This window comes from Nerophis ophidion, linkage group LG07 (assembly GCF_033978795.1).
Source record: "Nerophis ophidion isolate RoL-2023_Sa linkage group LG07, RoL_Noph_v1.0, whole genome shotgun sequence".
NCBI lineage: Eukaryota > Metazoa > Chordata > Actinopteri > Syngnathiformes > Syngnathidae > Nerophis > Nerophis ophidion.
Genome location: NC_084617.1, coordinates 1507051 through 1528186, shown reverse-complemented (window position 1 = coordinate 1528186; position 21136 = coordinate 1507051). Strand labels below are relative to the sequence as shown.

Genomic DNA, 21136 nt, shown 5'->3' with positions numbered 1-21136 from the left:
AAAAATACTTGAACATTGATTTAAATTGTCAGGAAGGAGGAGGAAGGAATTTAAAAGGTAAAAAGGTATATGTGTTTGAAAATCCTAAAATCATTTTTAAGGTTGTATTTTTTTATCTAAATTGTCTTTCTGAAAGTTATAAGAAGCAAAGTAAAAAAATAATGAATTTATTTAAACAAGTGAAGACCAAGTCTTTAAAATATTTTCTTGTATTTTCAAATTCTATTTGAGTTTTGTCTCTCTTAGAATTAAAAATGTCCAGCAAAGCGAGACCAGCTTGCTAGTAAATAATACAATTTAAAAAAATAGAGGCAGCTCACTGGTAAGTGCTGCTATTTGAGCTATTTTTAGAACAGGCCAGCGGGCGACTCATCTGGTCCTTACGGGCTACGTGGTGCCCGCGGGCACTGCGTTGGTGACCCCTGGTGTGTACATTACAGTGCTACCTTTTATGTTGCAGGCTCTAAAAATGAATAAATACATAATTAGGCGCGGAGATAGCTTAAAAGAAAAAAATGTTTTAATCGATTCTTGAAAACTCGCAATAGATGAGAGTTGCGATTGGGCTGTCAATCCATTTTAACCCCCTACCCCCCTTACTATTCCTAGTCCCAAACTACTCCAGTCAAAGTTCAAATGTATTCTCGCTAAAGATGAATCCATTTCCTCTTGTTCCACTAGAAAGAGATGCTTTCGACACGCTGCTGGATCACGCACCTGACAAGCTCAATGTGGTGAAAACGGTCAGAAGCATCATCGTCATCATCGTCATCGTCATCATCATCCTCAGTGGAAACGTACTCTCATTTGTGTCATTGTTGCCTGTTTAGTCCCTCATCACCTTTGTCAACAAGCACCTGAACAAGTTGAACCTGGAGGTGACTGAGCTGGAATCTCAGGTATTTGTCTCCACACACCTGGATTTCATTGGGATTAGTTGTAGGTACAGTACATCTCCTGCTGTATGGACGTATAGTACACGCCACCTTTCCATATGAGTTGGGAAATTGTGTTAGATGTAAATATAAACGGAATACAATGATTTGCAAATCCATCCATCCATCCATTTCTACCGCTTATTCCCTTTCGGGGTGGCGGGGGGCGCTGGCGCCTATCTCAGCTACAATCGGGCGGAAGGCGGGGTACACCCTGGACAAGTCGCCACATCATCGCAGGGCCGACACAGATAGACAGACAACATTCACAATCACATTCACACACTAGGGCCAACAATGATTTGCAAATCCTTTTCAACCCATATTCAGTTGAATATGCTACAAAAACAACATATTTGATGTTTTTTTTTCAAATAATCATTAACTTTAGTCAGCACGTGACAAAGAAGTTGGGAAAAGTGGCAATAAATACTGATAAAGTTGAGGAATTCTCATCAAACACTTATTTGGAACATCCCACAGGTGTGCAGGCTCATTGGGAACAGGTGGGTGCCATGATTGGGTATAAAAGCAGCTTCCATGAAATGCTAAGTAATTCACAAACAAGGATGGGGTGAGGGTCACCTATTTGTAAGCAAATCGTCGAACAGTTTTAGAACAACATTTTTAACGAGCTATTGCAAGGAATTTAGGGATTTTACCATCTACGGCCCGTAAAATCATCAAAAGGTTCAGAGAATCTGGAGAAATCACTGCAGGTAAGCGATGATATTACGGATCGTTGATCCCTCAGGCGGTACTGCATCAAAAACCGATATCAGTGTGTAAAGGATATCACCACATGGGCTCAAGAACACTTCATAAAACCACTGTCAGTAACTACAGTTCGTTGCTACATCTGTAAGTGCAAGTTAAAACTCTACTATGCAAAGCAAAACCCATTTATCAACAACACCATCATACGCCGCTGGCTTTGCTGGGCCCGAGCTCAACTAAAATGGACTGATGCAAAGTGGAAAAGTGTTCTGTGGTCTGACGAGTCCACATTTCTAATTATATTTAGAAACGGTGGACGTGGTGTCCTCCAAAAACAAAGAGGAAAATAACCATCCGGATTGTTATAGGCGCAACGTTCAAAAGCTAGCATCTGTGATAGTATGGGGGTGCATTATTGCCGAAGGCATGGGTAACTTACACATCTGTGAAGGCACCATTGATGCTGAATGGTCCATACAGGTTTTGGAGCAACATATGTTGTCATCCAAGCAACATTATCATGGACGCCCCTGCTTATTTCAGCAAGACAATGCCAAGGCACGTGTTAAAATGGGAGACCTGTCTCCCATCGAAAATGTGTGGTGCATTATGAAGCGTAAAATACGACAGCAGAGACCTTGGACTGTTGCTCTACATAAAACAAGAATGGGAAATAATTCCACTTTCAAAGCTTCAACAATTAGTTTCCTTGGTTCCCAAACGTTTATTGAGTGTTGTTAAAAGAAAAGGTGATGTAACACAGTGGTGAACATGCCCTTTCCCAACTACTTTGGCACGTGTTGCAGCCATGAAATTCTAAGTTAATTATTATTTGCAAAAAAAAAATTAAGTTTATGAGTTTGGACACCAAATATCTTGTCTTTGTAGTGCATTCAACTGAATATGGGTTAAAAAAGATTTGCAAATCATTATATTACGTTTATATTTACATCCAACACAATTTCCCAACTCATATGGAAAAGGGGTTTGTACATCTCCTACTATATTGACCAGGGGTGTCCAAACTTTATCAACTGAGGGCCGCAAACTGAAAAATCAAAGCAAGAGGGGGCTATTTTGATATTTTTTATTTTAAAAAACAATACAATGTATGTATAAAAAATATACATTTCGGCCTCTACTTAGTTATGATCCCAGGGACCCCAAAGGGTTTTGGTCAAAAAAATATTAAAAATGTGTCATTATTCAGTATTATTATTTTTATTATTATTATAGTTTTAAATCCCTAGATCAACATTAGGTCCATCTGTCAATATAATGATTTTAAAGATTTAAGTTGTATGCTCTTTTTGTCACAAAAAAAAACAGTTTTTTTATGGAAAAATCACAAAATAAGCAATATTATCACCCAATAATTTTTTTAAGTGGAATATTTGAGATTCTATAATAATTGGAGCCTTAAAAAGGTCCATAACTCATAACACCATTGATTTTAATTCATTATTATTTTTTGAGCAATGCCACTTAAAAACAAATCTCACTAAAATGATTGGGGATCCAAAAGGGTCCTACTCATTAATTTTTTTTTACTATTTACTTTTAAGACAATAATCTCGAGATCAACTTCATATCCATCCTCCAATTATAAGTTTTATTGTTGTTTATGTTTTTTGTTTGTTCATTTTAGGCCCTTTAAAAAACAGCTCAGTTTTTTATATGGCAAACACAAAATATGCAACATTTTCCCCCAAAAAATATCTCAAAGTGGAATATTTAATGTGACGTAATTGGAGCCTTGAATAGGTCAATAATTCATTATGACATTGATTTTGATTCATTATTATTTTTTAAAGAAAGAAACAGCCTGCATCGCAGCTTTGTGTTATTAAAGTAAACATTGCGACATTTTCATGTTACATTTCACCCGTTTTGTCTTTTATACCACTTTTTATTTTTAAAATTTTTTCAATCTTATTTTTAAAATGTGCCGTGGGGGACATTAGAAAATTACCTGCGGGCCGCAATTGGCCCCCGGGCCACACTTTGGACACCCCTGGTATAGACGTACAGTACATCTCCTGCTGTCCCGCACTCAGTTTGCAGACGGAGTTTACCTCATCTTGTTGATGGGGCTGCTGGAGGACTACTTTGTGCCTCTCTACAACTTCTTCCTCACCCCAGAAAGCTTCGACCAGAAGGTATGAGGTTTGACTTCTTCAGGTGACTTTCTGTACGCGTTTTATTTGTACTATCTGCTTCCTGTCCCCGACTCAGGTGCACAATGTGGCATTTGCTTTTGAGTTGATGCAGGACGGCGGGCTCAAAAAACCCAAAGCCAGACCAGAAGGTAAATTGCCACCAATAACAATAAAGTATTACTATTAATATTATCATAAAGCATACTTGTCAACCCTCCCGAATTTTCCGGGAGACTCCCGAAATTCAGCGCCTCTCCCCTAAACCTCCTGGGACAAATTTTCTCCCGAAAATCTCCTGAAATTCAGGCCGAGCTGGAGGCCACGTCCCCTCCGGCTCCATGCGGACCCGAGTGAGGACAGCCTGTTTTCACGTCCGCTTTCCCACAATATAAACAGCGTGTCTGCCCAATGACGTTATAACGGTAGAATGATTGAGGGCAAGTTCTTGGTTTCTTATATGGGTTTATTGTTAGGCAGTTTCATTAACGTCCTCCCAGCACGGTAACAACACACAACAACAGCAGTCACGTTTTCGTCTATCGTAAAGCAGTTCGTCTGCCGTAAACGGCAACAATACTGCCATCTGCTGTACATGCATATAGTTAGAAAAATGGTGACAGAGAATAGAACAAGGATGGACAATTCAACCCTTAACTCAACTTATGTGTGTGTATATGTGTAAATATATATATATATATATATATATATATATATATATATATATATAAAAAACTAGAATTCACTGAAAGTCAAGTATTATATATATATATATATATGTGCCGTCCCATATATACATATATATATATATATATATATATATATATATATATATATATATAAAAAAAAAAATATATATATATATATATATATATATATATATATATATATGGGACGCCGTGGCGCGGCGCAGTGGGAGAGTGGCCGTGCGCAACCCGAGGGTCGCTGGTTCAATCCCCACCTAGTACCAACTTCGTCACGTCCGTTGTGTCCTGAGCAAGACACTTCACCCTTGCTCCTGATGGGTGCTGGTGAGCACCTTGCATGGCAGCTCCCTCCATCAGTGTGTGAATTTGTGTGTGAATGGGTAAATGTGGAAGTAGTGTCAACTACCTTGAAGGTAGAAAAGCGCTATACAAGTACAACCCATTTATTATTTATATATATATATATATATATATATATATATTAATCAATCAATCAATCAATGTTTACTTATATAGCCCTAAATCACTAGTGTCTCAAAGGGCTGCACAAACCACTACGACATCCTCGGTAGGCCCACATAAGGGCAAGGAAAACTCACACCCAGTGGGACATCAATAATGACCCAGTGGGATGTCGGTGACAATGATGACTATGAGAACCTTGGAGAGGAGGAAAGCAATGGATGTCGAGCGGGTCTAACATGATACTGTGAAAGTTCAATCCATAATGGATCCAACACAGTCGCGAGAGTCCAGTCCAAAGCGGATCCAACACAGCAGCGAGAGTCCCGTTCACAGCGGAGCCAGCAGGAAACCATCCCAAGCGGAGGCGGATCAGCAGCGCAGAGATGTCCCCAGCCGATACACAGGCAAGCAGTACATGGCCACCGGATCGGACCGGACCCCCTCCACAAGGGAGAGTGGGACATAGAAGAAAAAGAAAAGAAACGGCAGATCAACTGGTCTAAAAAGGGAGTCTATTTAAAGGCTAGAGTATACAGATGAGTTTTAAGGTGAGACTTAAATGCTTCTACTGAGGTGGCATCTCGAACTGTTACCGGGAGGGCATTCCAGAGTACTGGAGCCCGAAATGAAAAAGCTCTATAGCCCGCTGACTTTTTTTGGGCTTTGGGAATCACTAATAAGCCGGAGTCCTTTGAACGCAGATTTCTTGCCGGGACATATGGTACAATACAATCGGCAAGATAGGATGGAGCTAGACCGTGTAGTATTTTATACGTAAGTAGTAAAACCTTAAAGTCACATCTTAAGTGCACAGGAAGCCAGTGCAGGTGAGCCAGTACAGGCGTAATGTGATCAAACTTTCTTGTTCTTGTCAAAAGTCTAGCAGCCGCATTTTGTACTAACTGTAATCTTTTAATGCTAGACATGGGGAGACCCGAAAATAATACGTTACAGTAGTCGAGGCGAGATGTAACAAACGCATGGATAATGATCTCAGCGTCTTTAGTGGACAGAATGGAGCGAATTTTAGCGATATTACGGAGATGAAAGAAGGCCGTTTTAGTAACGCTTTTAATGTGTGCCTCAAAGGAGAGAGTTGGGTCGAAGATAATACCCAGATTCTTTACCGTGTCGCCTTGTTCAATTGTTTGGTTGTCAAATGTTAGAGTTGTATTATTAAATAGAGTTCGGTGTCTAGCAGGACCGATAATCAGCATTTCCGTTTTTTTGGCGTTGAGTTGCAAAAAGTTAGCGGACATCCATTGTTTAATTTCATTAAGACACGCCTCCAGCTGACTACAATCCGGCGTGTTGGTCAGCTTTAGGGGCATGTAGAGTTGGGTGTCATCAGCATAACAGTGAAAGCTAATACAGTATTTGCGTATGATGTCACCTAGCGGCAGCATGTAGATGCTGAAGAGTGCAGGGCCAAGGACCGAACCCTGGGGAACTCCACACGTTACCTTAATGTAGTCCGAGGTCACATTGTTATGGGAGACACACTGCATCCTATCAGTAAGATAAGAGTTAAACCAAGACAGGGCTAAGTCTGACATACCAACTCGTGTTTTGATACGTTCTAATAAAATATTATGATCGACAGTATCGAAAGCAGCGCTAAGATCGAGGAGCAGCAACATAGATGATGCATCAGAATCCATCGTTAGCAATAGATCATTAGTCATTTTTGCGAGGGCTGTCTCCGTGGAGTGATTTGCCCTGAAACCGGATTGAAAGGTTTCACATAGATTGTTAGACGCTAAGTGTTCATTTAACTGCTCCGCAACAATTTTTTCGAGGATTTTTGAAATAAAGGGAAGGTGAGACACTGGTCGGTAGTTTACCATGAGGTCAGGATCGAGGTTAGGTCTTTTAAGAAGAGGATGAATAACCGCTTTTTTGAATGCTAGGGGAACAGTGCCCAAGGAAAGTGATAAGTTTATAATATTTAGCACTGATGGACCTAATAATACAAAGAGCTCCTTGATCAGTTTCCCAGGAAGAGGGTCAAGTAAACATGTTGTTTGTTTTATTCCATTTACACGTTGTAACAATTCCTCTAATGTTATTTCCTCAAAACGAGAGAAACTATTTTGGAGGGCAGTATCCGCCGTATATACAATCGTGTCAGTGTTAATAGAACCCAGTTGTAGCTGGGACGCATTGTCTTTGATCTCCTTTCTAATGACTTCAATTTTCTTACTAAAGAATTGCATAAAGTCATCAGCTGAGTGGGTGGAGCTACTGGAAGGGGTCCCTTGTTGGGTTAGCGATGTTACCGTACTAAACAAAAATTTAGGATCGTTTTTATTACGGTGGATGAGATTTGAGTAATATTTAGCTTTAGCTAAGGTAAGCATGCGTTTATAAGTTATTAAACCATCACTCTATGCTTGATGGTGCACCTCAAGTTTAGTCGTGCGCCATTTACGTTCCAGCTTTCTACATAATAATTTCTGAGCTTTAGTTTCTTCAGTAAACCACGGGGTGCGCTTTTTTGGAGCCTTTTTAACTTTAGCGGTGCTATGTTATCAATGGTTTCGCGCAGGGCGTCATTAAAGTTGTTAGTGAGGTTATCAATAGAGCCCACATATTTTGGGAATGGTGCCATTACCGAGGGCAGTAGGTCAGCAAGAGTTGCATTGTGGCCGTATTAATGTTGCGGCTGCTATAGCAGTTATTATTATTATTAGTTTGACGAACATGCGTCTGAACCTCGAATTTTATAAGGTAATGATCGGACAATACTTTAGTATACGGGAGTATCGTAACTTTGGAAACGGAGATACCCCTGACAAGCACTAGGTCTATCGTATTACCGTTGCGATGCGTGGGTTCATTTATTATTTGTGTGAGACCACAGCTATCAATTATAGTCTGGAGCGCTACGCATGGTGGGTCCGATGGGGTATTCATATGGATATTAAAGTTCCCCATTATGATTATATTATCGACGTGTGTCACTAGATCAGCAACAAACTCTGAGAAGTCATTGATAAAGTCCGAACAGGGCCCTGGGGGGTGGTAGATAACAGCCAGGTGTAGAGGCAGCGGTGTGACAGACCTCATACTAAGCACCTCAAACGATTTATATTTATTATTTATGTTAGGACTAAGGTTAAAGTTTTCGTTGTATATTAGTGCGACCCCCCCACCCCTTTTAAGCGGACGGGCAATATGCGCATGTGTAAAGTTAGGAGGACATGCCTCATTTAGCGCAAAAAAGTCGTTTGGTTTAAGCCAGGTTTCGCTGAGACCGATGACGTTAAGATTGTTGTCTCTGATGATATCATTAACTAACAACGTTTTGGGAGACAATGATCTTATGTTTAAAAAACCTATATTATAGGTAGTGGGCTGTTTTAGGGAATTTTTGATCAAATTATCCGTAGTAGCAATATTAATAATGTTGTGTTTATTATGCCCAGTGCATTTAGTATAATTACGACCATATCTAGGAATTGATACGACGGGAATTTTCCGATTGTTTGTTTGTTGCTTTGATAAACTGCACGCATCATGGTTTGCCACCTCAGTAACGGGGATTTTCCGATTGTTTGTTTGTTGCTTTGATAAACTGCACGCATCATAGTTAGCCACCTCAGTAAAACACATGTCCAACTCTGAAACACTCAAAGCAGAAAAAACTTGTTCTAATTTAACTGACTCCTTACCCAGACCAGTAGTCTCGCATCTTCCATTTAAATCCGGCTTCAGGATGGAGGGAAGTTGTGTTCTGTGGGGATTAGCCTTCTGCTTTGTTTTTAGCCCCGCTCGACATCCGCGTTTCCGATCACACCGCTGGCGTCTGCTCCGTAGATGGCCCCCGCTGCTACTATACTCCCCTGCTTCACAGGCCGCTGGATGTAGCCGCCGAATTATTCCCATGCTAGTTAGTACGTCTAGCAAGCACGCGTCTATCAGTCCAAAACGGCCCGATATGTCCACATCCAGAAGTGTCTGGCGGTCGTACGTGATCACGGAGTGACCACGATGTGAGCCAGCCATGATGTTTGCAGAATTGTCTGGTATTTCTGCCAAATGTTCCATCTTTAGCAAGAGCTCCGCGATGTTGCAGCCCGTCCGGGCGCCGCCATCTTGGAATCTATATATATATATAAAATACTTGACTCTTAACTACGCCCCCCACCTCCTGAAATCGGAGGTTTCAAGGTTGGCAAGTATGTCATAAAGTAGTCAAAAATATTTGTTGGTGTTCTATTCTACCTTGAAATAGCGTTGTAGTGTGAAGAAATGTCCACTAGATGGCAATGTTGTGTTAGGTTGACATGAGCCTGTAGTGTGCCATCCATAAACCTACACGAACAACATACTGTAAATGTAATGAAGTCATAGTGACTGATCACCCACTTAAGGTTTAATCAACATTTCATGCCGTGCAGGTCGTTTTAGTGTCTGCATGCAATGGCAAAGATGAAACGATGCGTTTGTTTTTATTAAGTTAACATCGGCGTCGTCATACTGCGATCCACTCAGGTCACTTTGACATTGAAACAATCATGAAAAACATTATTCATCACATTTCATTCTCATTACACTCACGTTGTGCAGGAAACTATTGTCTAAGCTTGGATGTTCCATAGTAATGTTATTCAGCAAATCTATTTATCTCCCATTGAGCAGCAAGACCTAGTTCTGCAGAAATAAATTACAATATGCAAATAAGCCGTATGATAATTGTCACTGCTTTCTGTTTTTGACCCATTTGGAGTTTTGTGTATCTCAACAGACAATACGCACTTTGTACATGCTTCACTTTTCTATTCTTGTCTCCTCATTTCATATAAAAATTATTCTTTTGAAAGGAAATATCTTCAATATACAAAACCCGTTTCCATATGAGTTGGGAAATTGTGTTAGATGTAAATATAAACGGAATACAATGATTTGCAAATCCTTTTCAACCCATATTCAGTTGAATATGCTTTTTTGCAAATAATCATTAACTTTAGAATTTGATGGCATCAACACGTGACAAAGAAGTTGGGAAAGGTGGCAATAAATACCGACAAAGTTGAGGAATGCTCATCAAACACTTATTTGGAACATCCCACAGGTGTGCAGGCTCATTGGGAACAGGTGGGTGCCATGATTGGGTATAAAAGCAGCTTCCCAAAAAATGCTCAAGAAAGGATGGGGCGAGGTACACCCCTTTGTCCACAACTGCGTGAGCAAATAGTCAAACAGTTTAAGAACAATGTTTCTCAAACTACAATCGCAAAAAATTAAGGGATTTCAACATGTAGGGTCCATAATATCATCAAAAGGTTGAGAGAATCTGGAGAAATCACTCCACGTAAGCGCCATGGCCGGAAACCAACATTGAATGACCGCAACGTTCGATCCTTCAGACGGCACTGTATCAAAAACCGACATCAATCTCTAAAGGATATCGCCACATGGGCTCAGGAACACTTCAGAAAACCACGGTCACTAAATACAGTTGGTCGCTACATCTGTAAGTGCAAGTTAAAGCTCTACTATGCAAAGCGAAAGTCATTTATCAACAACATCCAGAAACGCCGCCGGCTTCGCTGGGCCCAAGCTCATATAAGATGGACTGAGGCAAAGTGGAAAAGTGTTCTGTGGTCTGACGAGTCCACATTTCAAATTATTTTTGGAAATATTCGACATCGTGTCATCCGGACCAAAGGGGAAGTGAACCATCCAGACTGTTATCGACGCAAAGTTCAAAAGCCAGCATCTGTGATGGTATGGGGGTGCATTAGTGCCCAAGGCATGGGTAACTTACACATCTGTGAAGGCACCATTAATGCTGAAAGGTACATACAGGTTTTGGAACAACATATGCTGCTATCTAAGCGCCGTCTTTTTCATGGGCGCCCCTGCTTATTTCAGCAAGACAATGCCAAGCCACATTCAGCACGTGTTACAACCGCGTGGCTTCGTAAAAAAAGAGTGCGGGTATTTTCCTGGCCCGCCTGCAGTCCAGACCTGTCGTCCATGGAAAATGTGTGCCGCATTATGAAGCGTAAAATACGACAGCAGAGACCCCGGACTGTTGAACGACTGAAGCTCTACATAAAACAAGAATGGGAAAGAATTCCACTTTCAAAGCTTCAACAATTAGTTTCCTCAGTTCCCAAACATTTATTGAGTGTTGTTAAAAGAAAAGGTGATGTAACACAGTGGTGAACATGCCATGAAATTCTAAGTTAATTATTATTTGCAAAAAAAAATAAAGTTTATGAGTTTGAACATCCAATATCTTGTCTTTGTAGCATATTCAACTGAATATGGGTTGAAAAGGATTTGCAAATCATTTTATTCCGTTTATATTTACATCTAACACAATCTCAACTCATATGGAAACGGGGTTTGTATTGTGTTTTTATGCGGCAACTCATGGATCAGTGGTTTATTTCAAAGGGTGAGCGCGCAATTTGAGAAAATTTCAAAAATAATTGTTTAAACAATAATGTATATATAAATTTTATTATTTTTGCATTTATTGTTTTCACGTTTCTCCAGTGAATTATTTTTGCTTTCCTCATTTTAATGTTGATAGTATTGATGGTTGTTATTTCCTGTGCTTTTAATTATCGTTATTCTAAATCAATTCATTGAGCAGCACGGTGCAGAGGGGTTAGTGCGTCTGCCTCACAAAACGAAGGTCCTGAGTAGTCCGAGGTTCAATCCCAGGCTCGGGATCTTTCTGTGTAGAGTTTGCATGTTCTCCCCGTGACTGCGTGGGTTCCCTCCGGGTACTCCGGCTTCCTCCCACCTCCAAAGACATGCACCTGGGGATAGGCCTCTCCCACCTCCAAAGACATGCACCTGGGGATAGGCCCCTCCCACCTCCAAAGACATGCACCTGGGGATAGGCCCCTCCCACCTCCAAAGACATGCACCTGGGGATAGGTTGATTGGCAACACTAAATGCTCCCTAGTGTGTGAACGTGAGTGTGAATGTTGTCTGTCTACCTGTGTTGGCTCTGCGATGAGGTGGCGACTTGGCCAGGGTGTACTGCGCCTTCCGCCCGATTGTAGCTGAGATAGGCACCAGCGCCCCCCCCCCCCCCCCCCCCACCCCCGCTACCCCCCAAGAGAATAAGCGATAGAAAATGGACGGATGGATAAATCAATTAATTTTGTTCACACATACATTTTATTCTTTAATATTCCTTTTACTATTTAGTACATGTAATTAATTGTAAATATTCTCATTATTTTCTCATACTGTATTATTATGTTTTAAATATTCATATTTTTAATGTTAATGTGTGCGATATTTCTTCATTTTAATAATGAATTGGTATAATGCAAATATATTTATTAAATAATAAAAATCTGTAACTCAGCAGGTTCCTGTCAAACAGGAACATCCATCCATCCATCTTCTTCCACTTATCCGAGGTGGGGTAGCGGGGTCAGCAGCCTAAGCAGGGAAGCTCAGACTACCCTCTCCTCAGCCGGGGGATCCCGAGGCGTTCCCAGGCCAGCCTCAACGTGTCCTGGGTCTTCCCCATGGCCTCCTGCCAGTCGGATGTGCCCTAAACACCTCCCTTGGGAGAAGTTCGGGTGGCATCCTGACCAGATGCCTGAACCACCTCATCTGGCTCCTCTCCATGTGGAGGAGCAGCGGCTTTACTTTGAGCTCCTCCTGGATGACAGAACTTCTCACCCTGTCTCTAAGGGAGGAAACTCATTTCGGCCGCTTGTACCCGTGATCTTGTCCTTTCGGTCATAACCCAAAGATCATGACCATAGGTGAGGATGGCAACGTAGATCGACCGGTAAATTGAGAGCTTTGCCTTCCGGCTCAGCTCCTTCTCCACCACAACGGATCGATACAGCGTCTGCATTACTGAAGACGCCGCACCGATCCGCCTGTCGATCTCACGATCCACTCTTCCTTCACTTGTGAACAAGACTGCTTGAACTCCTCCACTTGGGGCAATATCTCCTGCCCAACTCAGAGATGGCACTCGACCATTTCCCGGGCGAGAATCATGGATTTTCTGATGCTGACTCTCATCCCGGTCGCTTCACACTCGGCTGCGAACCGATCCAGTGAGAGCTGAAGATCCTGGCCAGTTGAAGCCATCAGGACCACATCATCTGCAACAAGCAGAGACCTAATCCTCCAGCCACCAAACTGGATCCCCTCACCGCCCTGACTGCGCCTAGAAATTCTGTCCATAAAAGTTATGAACGGAATCGGTGACAACGGACAGCCTTCGCAGAGTCCAACCCTCACTGGAAACGTGTCCGACTTACTGCCGGCAATGCGGACCAAGCTCTGACACTGATCATACAGGGAGCGGACCACCACAATCAGACAGTCCCATACCCCCTACTCTCTGAGCACTCCACACAGGACTTCCCGAGGGACACGGTCGAATGCCTTCTCCAACCATGTAGACCGGTTGGGCAAACTCCCATGCACCCTCCAGGACCCTGCCAAGAGCTGGTCTACCGTTCCACAACCAGGACAAAAACCACATTGTTCCTCCTGAATCAGAGGTTTGACTATCCAGCGTATCCTCCTCTCCAGTAAACTTGAATAGACCTTACCAGGAAGGCTGAGGAGTGTGATCCCACAATAGTTGGAACACATGCTTTGGTCCCCCTTCTTAAAGGGAGGAACCACCACCCCGGTCTGCCAATCCAGACGTCCCGCTCCCGATGGCTACGCGATGTTGCAGAGTCTTGTCAACCAGGACAGCTCCACAGCATCCAGAGCCTTAAAGGGGAACATTATCACAATTTCAAAAGAGTTAAAAACAATAAAAATCAGTTCCCAGTGGCTTGTTGTATTCTTTGAAGTTTTTTTCAAAATTTTACCGGTCTCGGAATATCCCTAAATAAAGCTTTAAAGTGCCTTATTTTCGGCTCTCTGCGAAGACACTGGCCATTTCCCTGTGACGTCACACAGTACTGCCAATGTAAACAAACAATGGCAAATAGCACAGCAAGATATAGTGACATTAGCTCGGATTCAAACTCGGATTTCAGCGACTTAAGCGATTCAACAGATTACGCATGTATTGAAACAGATGATTGGAGTATGAAAATATTGAAGAAGAAACTAAAGCTATTGAGCAAATAGCTATTGACGCTATTCATAGCCATAGCATGGCCGAATAGCTGCGTTAGCATCGCCGGTAAAATGTGCGGACCAAACGATCAGGACTTTCGCATCTTTTGAAACTGGAGCAACTTAAATCCGTCGATTGGTAAGTGTTTTTTTCGCATTAAATGTGGGTGGAAGGAAACGTTATATAGTTGCAAATGCATCTACAGGTTATCCATACATCTCTGTGCCATGTCTGCTTTAGCACCGCCGGTAAATAGCATGTTAGCATCGATTAGCGTAGCATGTTAGCATCGATTAGCTGGCAGCCAACATCAACAAAACTCACCTTTGTGATTTCGTTGACTATCGTTGCAAATGCATCTGCAGGTTATCTATACATCTCTGTGCCATGTAGCATCGCCGGTCAAATGTGGGGACACTCTGGCACATTCAATGGGGGTCTGGCGGCAGACACTTTTGCATCTTCCGGCCAGTGGTGCAACTTGAATCCCTCCCTGTTAGTGTTGTTACACCCTCCGACAACACACCGTCGAGGCATGATGTCTCCAAGGTTCCAAAAAATAGTAAAAAAAAACGGAAAATAACAGAGCTGAGACCCGGTGTTTGTAATGTGTTGAAAATGAAAATGGCGGTTGTGTTACCTCGGCGACGTCACATTCTGACGTCATCGCCTCCAGCGCGATAAACAGAAAGGCGTTTAATTCGCCAAAATTCACCCATTTAGAGTTCGGAAATCGGTTAAAAAAATAGATGGTCTTTTTTGTGCACCATCAAGGTATATATTGACGCTTACATAGGTCTGCTGATAATGTTCCCCTTTAAGGATCTCATCCAAGCTTTTTAACTACCTCGGCAACCTCAAACCCAGAAATAGGAGAGCCCACCACAGATTTCCCTAGGCACTGCTTCCTCATAGAAAGACGTGCTGGTGGGATTGAGGAGGTCTTCGAAGTATTCTCTCCACCGATCCACAACATCCGCAGTCGAGGTCAGCAACACACCATCCTCACCATACACAGTGTGGACAGTGCACTGCTTCTCCCCCTGAGGCGGCGGATGGTGGTCCAGAATCGCTCTGGGCCTAGCTCCAGAGGGGAACCCTGGTGACCTGCGTCTGGGTGAGGGAACTCTGGGTCCTCGATTTTTACTTTTTATAAAGGTCTTCGAGCTGCTCTTTGTCTGATCCCTCACCTAGGACTTGTTTGTTTTGGGAGACCCTACCAGGGGGCATAGAAGCCCCTGGACCACATAGCTCCTAGTATCATTGGGACACACAAACTCCTCAACCACCATAAGGAACAATTTTGTCGAATGAAATGTTTACTTATTTTGTGTTTTTTTTCCTCAGATGTGGTCAACCTGAACTTGAAGTCCACCCTTAGAGTCCTCTACAACCTTTTTACCAACTACAAGAACTCTGACTGACAGCGTCTGCAAGGAATGACAAACATCGACTCTTAAAGGAATGTTACGCACAAGTGGATGAGAGTCGCGACTCATTCATCTTCCCTTAAACCTGCTTTGATTATTTATTCTTTTCACGCAAGTTTAGTCTGGCTGAGCTTAGCCTGTCTCCGTGTGGCGCAGCGCGGCCTTCAAATGCAACACATGAATATTAAATTCACCCTGCCATCTAAAATGCTCTAATGTCTTTTGTATGAATATTAAATGATGGTTCCGACATCTTCGTCATGTTTTTATTCAATACCTCCCGCCTGGATGTAGCGGTAGGCTAAAGTCTGTTAGCATTGGTAACTTTCAAACTGTTTTTTATCGCAGTTAGCGTCACTTAGCTGTGAAACCAAAAACAAAATGATATTATTAATTCTTCTCGAAGAATGTCGAAAGGTAAATGGCGGAATTTATTTGTGTACTTTAGGCTAGCTGTTAGCCGTTAGCTTTAGCATTAGCTTTTAGCCTTCAAAAAGACATTTGAATGCACATTTCTCTGTGTTTATGTACAAACCCCGTTTCCATATGAGTTGGGAAATTGTGTTAGATGTAAATATAAACGGAATACAATGATTTGCAAATCCTTTTCAACCCATATTCAGTTGAATATGCTACAAAGACAACATATTTGATGTTCAAATAATTTTGCAAATAATTAACTTAGAATTTCATGGCTGCAACACGTGCTAAGGTAGTTGGGAAAGGGCATGTCACCACGGTGTTACATCCCTTTTTTTTTAACAACACTCAATAAACGTTTGGGAACTGAGGAAACTAATTGTTGAAGCTTTGAAAGTGGAATTATTTCCCATTCTTGTTTTATGTAGAGCTTCAGTCGTTCAACAGTCCGGGGTCTCCGCTGTCGTATTTTACGCTTCATAATGCGCCACACATTTTCCATGGGAGACAGGTCTGGACTGCAAGCGGGCCAGGAAAGTACTCGCACTCTTTTACTACGAAACCACACTGTTGTAACACGTGGCGTGGCATTGTCTTGCTGAAATAAGCAGGGGCGTCCATGATAACGTTACTTGGATGACAACATAGATGCTGGCTTTTGAACTTTGCGCCTCTAACAATCCGGATGGTTATTTTTCTCTTTGTTCCGGAGGACACCACATCCACAGCTTCCAAATATAATTTGAAATGTGGGCTCGTCAGACCACAGAACACTTTTCCACTTTGCCTCAGTCCATCTTAGATGAGCTCGGTCCCAGCAAAGCCGGCGGCGTTCCTGGGTGTTGTTGATAAATGGCTTTCGCTTTGCATTGTAGAGTTTTAACTTGCACTTACAGATGTAGCAACCAACTGTGGTTACTGACAGTGCTTTTATGAAGTGTTCCTGAGTGCATGTGGTGATATCCTTTACACACTGATGTTGGTTTTTGATGCAGTACCGCCTGAGGGATCAAAGATCCGTAATAACATTGCTTACGTGCAGTATTTTTCCAGATTCTCTGAACCTTTTGATGATATTACGTACCGTAAATGGTAAAATCCCTAAATTCCTTGCAATAGCTCGTTGAGAAATGTTGTTCTTAAACTGTTCGACAATTTGCTTACAAATTGGTGACCCTCACCCCATCCTTGTTTGTGAATTACTTAGCATTTCATGGAAATGCTAAAAGACTGTCTGATTGATCCTTACTTAGCACCAGCCATAAAACCACTGTCAGTAACTACATTTGGTCGCTACATCTGTAAATGCAAGTTAAAACTCTACTATGCAAAGCGAAAGCCATTTATCAACAACACCCAGGAACGCCGCCGGCTTCGCTGGGCCCAAGCTCATCTAAGATGGACTGAGGCAAAGTGGAAAAGTGTTCTGTGGTCTGACGAGTCCACATTTCAAATTATATTTGGAAACTGTGGACATAGTGTCCTCCAGAACAAAGAGGAAAATAACCATCCGGATTGTTATAGGCGCAAAGTTCAAAAGCCAGCATCTGTGATGGTATGGGTGTGTATTAGTGCCCAAGGCATGGGTAACTTACACATCTGTGAAGGCACCATTAATGCTGAAAGGTCCATACAGGTTTTGGAGCAACATATGTTGTCATCCAAGTAACGTTATCAAGTGTTACAACAGCGTGGCTTTGTAAAAAAAGAGAGCGAGTACTTTCCTGGCCCGCCTGCAGTCCAGACCTGTCTCCCATCGAAAATGTGTGGCACATTATGAAGCGTAAAATACGTCAACAAGACCCCGGACTGTTGAACGACTGAAGCTCTACATAAAACAAGTATGGGAAAGAATTCCACTTTCAAAGCTTCAACAATTAGTTTCCTCAGTTCCCAAACGTGTATTGATTGTTGTTAAAAGAAAAGGTGATGTAACACAGTGGTGAACATGCCCTTTCCCAACTACTTTGGCATGTGTTGCAGCCATTAAGTTATAAATACATTTTTTTTTTGCAAAAAAAATTAAGTTTATTTTTTTAAACATCAAATATCTTGTCTTTGCAGTGCATTCAATTGAATATGTTTTGAAAAGGATTTGCAAATCATTGTATTCCGTTTATATTTAATTTTATTTAACACAATTTCCCAACTCATATGGAAACGGGGTTTGTACATTTATTAGACAGTGTTTTTTCTAACTTTATTGCATATTTATTATTTTTTGTATTTTACTTGGTTTTACATTTAGTAGACAGTGTTTGTTTCTTACTTTATTGCATTTTTTTTTATTATTGTTGGTATTATTCTTTATTTTACGTTTATTAGGCAGTGGGTTTTTTTTCTTACTCTATTGCATTTTCATGAGTGTTAGTGCTTCTATTTTCTTGTGCATGTTTGGACTGTGTCTGGTGAAGAATGTTCCTGACGTCAGTGGTCGCAGGTGTGAAGCTGCATGTTTATGATGCATCCTAAAAGCCTGCTTACCCCCCCAGAGAGGCGGACTATGGACTGACCTTTCAGAGCAGACCTCTCGCTGGGCAATCCACATCCAGCCTAAAGTATTGCGTCAGAGCTAGAAATAACCACATTCAATTGGATTTCATTTGCAGCCCATTCAAAGTGTGGCTTTTTTTAGACCCTTTGTTGCTATGGTAACCTTCCAAGTCCCCTCTCTAAATGAGACCTTCATCAGGTGTTCCCTTCTCCTCTTGGTTTTCAGTGGAGGGAAGATGAAACCTCCATTGATCCAGCAAGTCCACACATGGACAAGTCCAGATGAAACCTGCATTGATCCACCAAGTCCACAGATGGACAAGTCCAGATGAAACCTCCATTAACCCACCAAGTCCACAAATGGACAAGTCCAGATGAAAGCTCCATTGATCCACAGATGAACACGTCCAGATAAAACCTCCATTGATCCACCAAGTCTACAGATGGACAAGTCCAGATAAAACCTCCATTGATCCACCAAGTCCACAGATGGACAAGTCCAGAAGAATCATCCATTGATCCACCAAGTCCACAGATGGACAAGTCCAGATGAAACCTCTATTGATCCACAGATGGACAAGTCCGGATGAAACCCCCATTGATCCACAGATGGACAAGTCCAGATGAAAGCTCCATTGATCCACCAAGTCCACAGATGGACAAGTCCAGATAAAACCTCCATTGATCCAGTAAGTCCACAGATGGACAAGTCCAGATAAAACCTCCATTGATCCACCAAGTCCACAGATGGACAAGTCCAGATGAAACCTCTATTGATCCACAGATGGACAAGTCCAGATGAAAGCTCCATTGACCCACCAAGTCCACAGATGGTCAAGTCCAGATGAAACCTCCATTGATCCACAGATGGACATGTCCAGAAGAAACATCCATTGATCCACCAAGTCCACAGATGGACAAGTCCAGATGAAACCTCTATTGATCCACAGATAGACAAGTCCAGATGAAACCTCCATTGATCCACAGATGGACAAGTCCAGATGAAAGCTCCATTGATCCACTAACTCCACAGATGGACAAGTCCAGATCAATCAATCAATCAATCAATGTTTACTTATATAGCCCTAAATCACTAGTGTCTCAAAGGGCTGCACAAACCACTACGACATCCTCGGTAGGCCCACATAAGGGCAAGGAAAACTCACACCCAGTGGGAGGTCGGTGACAATGATGACTATGAAAACCTTGGAGAGGAGGAAAGCAATGGATGTCGAGCGGGTCTAACATGATACTGTGAAAGTTTAATCCATAATGGATCCAACACAGTCGCAAGAGTCCAGTCCAAAGCGGATCCAACACAGCAGCGAGAGTCCCGTTCACAGCGGAGCCAGCAGGAAAACATCCCAAGCGGAGCCAGCAGGAAAACATCCCAAGCGGAGGCGGATCAGCAGCGCAGAGATGTCCCCAGCCGATACACAGGCGAGCAGTACATGGCCACCGGATCGGACCGGACCCCCTCCACAAGGGAGAGTGGGACATAGGAGAAAAAGAAAAGAAACGGTAGATCAACTGGTCTAAAAAGGGAGTCTATTTAAAGGCTAGAGTATACAAATGAGTTTTAAGGTGAGACTTAAATGCTTCTACTGAGGTGGCATCTCGAACTTTTACCTCCATTGATCCACCAAGTCCAAAGATGGTCAAATCCAGATGAAACCTCCATTGATCCACAGATGGACACGTCCAGATGAAACCTCCATTGATCCACAGATGGACACGTCCAGATGAAACCTCCATTGATCCACCAAGTCCACAGATGGACACGTCCAGATGAAACCTCCATTGATCCACCAAGTCCACAGATGGACACGTCAAGAGGAAACCTCCATTGATCCACAGATGGACACGTCCAGATGAAACCTCCATTGATCCACCAAGTCCACAGATGGACACGTCCAGATGAAACCTCCATTGATCCACAGATGGACACGTCCAGATGAAACCTCCATTGATCCACCAAGTTCACCTTTGTGTCACCTTTCTCCTGTTAATTTGTGATTTCACCATATTTATTACATCATTATTGTTTGTTAATACAATTCTTGATTAATTTGTTTGAATACATTTAATTGTATTCCCCCAAAAAATATCTCTGGTCAGTGGACATTGGACAAGGACCGGCCTGCTAGCATGTTGGCGAATGTGGAGTATTGATCGTAGAAGATCAAGAAGGATTATTGATCGTAGAAGATCAAGAAGGATTATTGATCGTAGAAGATCAAGAAGGATTATTGATCGTAGAAGATCAAGAATGACAAGGGCGAGCGTTTAGAGATAAAGGTTTATGTATTTAATGTGTTTACGTACTCTGATATATTTTTTATTTATTTACTTATCTATCTATTTATGTATTTATCTATGTATGTATTATTCATATGTTATATATTGAGTCACTGTTCTGTTACAAACAGAACAAGGAAATGTGATAAAATTGTTATGATATGAAAAGGGGTAGGATTAAATAAGATGATAAGTCTGATTGATCCTTACTTAGTACCAGCCTATAGACTGTCTGATTGATCCTTACTTAGCACCAGCCTATAGACTGTCTGATTGATCCTTACTTAGCACCAGCCTAAAGACTGTCTGATTGATCCTTACTTAGCACCAGCCAAAAGACTGTCTGATTGATCCTTACTTAGCACCAGCCAAAATACTGTCTGATTGATCCTTACTTAGCACCAGCCTAAAGACTGTCTGATTGATCCTTAC

The 21136-nt window shown here is 42.0% G+C and overlaps 1 protein-coding gene across 2 annotated transcripts; it reads left to right on the top strand.

Annotated features, from left to right (window-relative positions):
• Nucleotides 1-351: 351 nt before the first annotated feature.
• On the top strand, nt 352-15743 carry LOC133555774 (beta-parvin-like). Of its 2 annotated transcripts, none has more exons than XM_061905139.1 (5): nt 352-743; nt 831-899; nt 3617-3811; nt 3888-3960; nt 15411-15743. In XM_061905139.1, the coding sequence occupies exons 1-5, from the start codon at nt 549-551 to the stop codon at nt 15485-15487; spliced, it is 609 nt and encodes a 202-aa protein (XP_061761123.1). In that variant the 5' UTR covers nt 352-548; the 3' UTR covers nt 15488-15743. The 2 variants fall into 2 exon arrangements, with proteins under 2 accessions (XP_061761123.1, XP_061761124.1); XM_061905140.1 differs by having other exon boundaries at nt 453-743; nt 3710-3811.
• Nucleotides 15744-21136: the final 5393 nt, after the last annotated feature.

Excerpts from the sequence above, each read along its gene's own strand:
- LOC133555774 (XM_061905139.1), top strand. The coding sequence starts at position 549 with ATGAGAGTTGCGATTGGGCTGTCAATCCATTTTAACCCCCTACCCCCC. Across the intron at positions 744-830 it reads AGCTCAATGTGGTGAAAACG|TCCCTCATCACCTTTGTCAA; the intron begins GTCAGAAGCATC and ends TTGCCTGTTTAG. Across the intron at positions 3,961-15,410 it reads ACCCAAAGCCAGACCAGAAG|ATGTGGTCAACCTGAACTTG; the intron begins GTAAATTGCCAC and ends TTTTTTCCTCAG.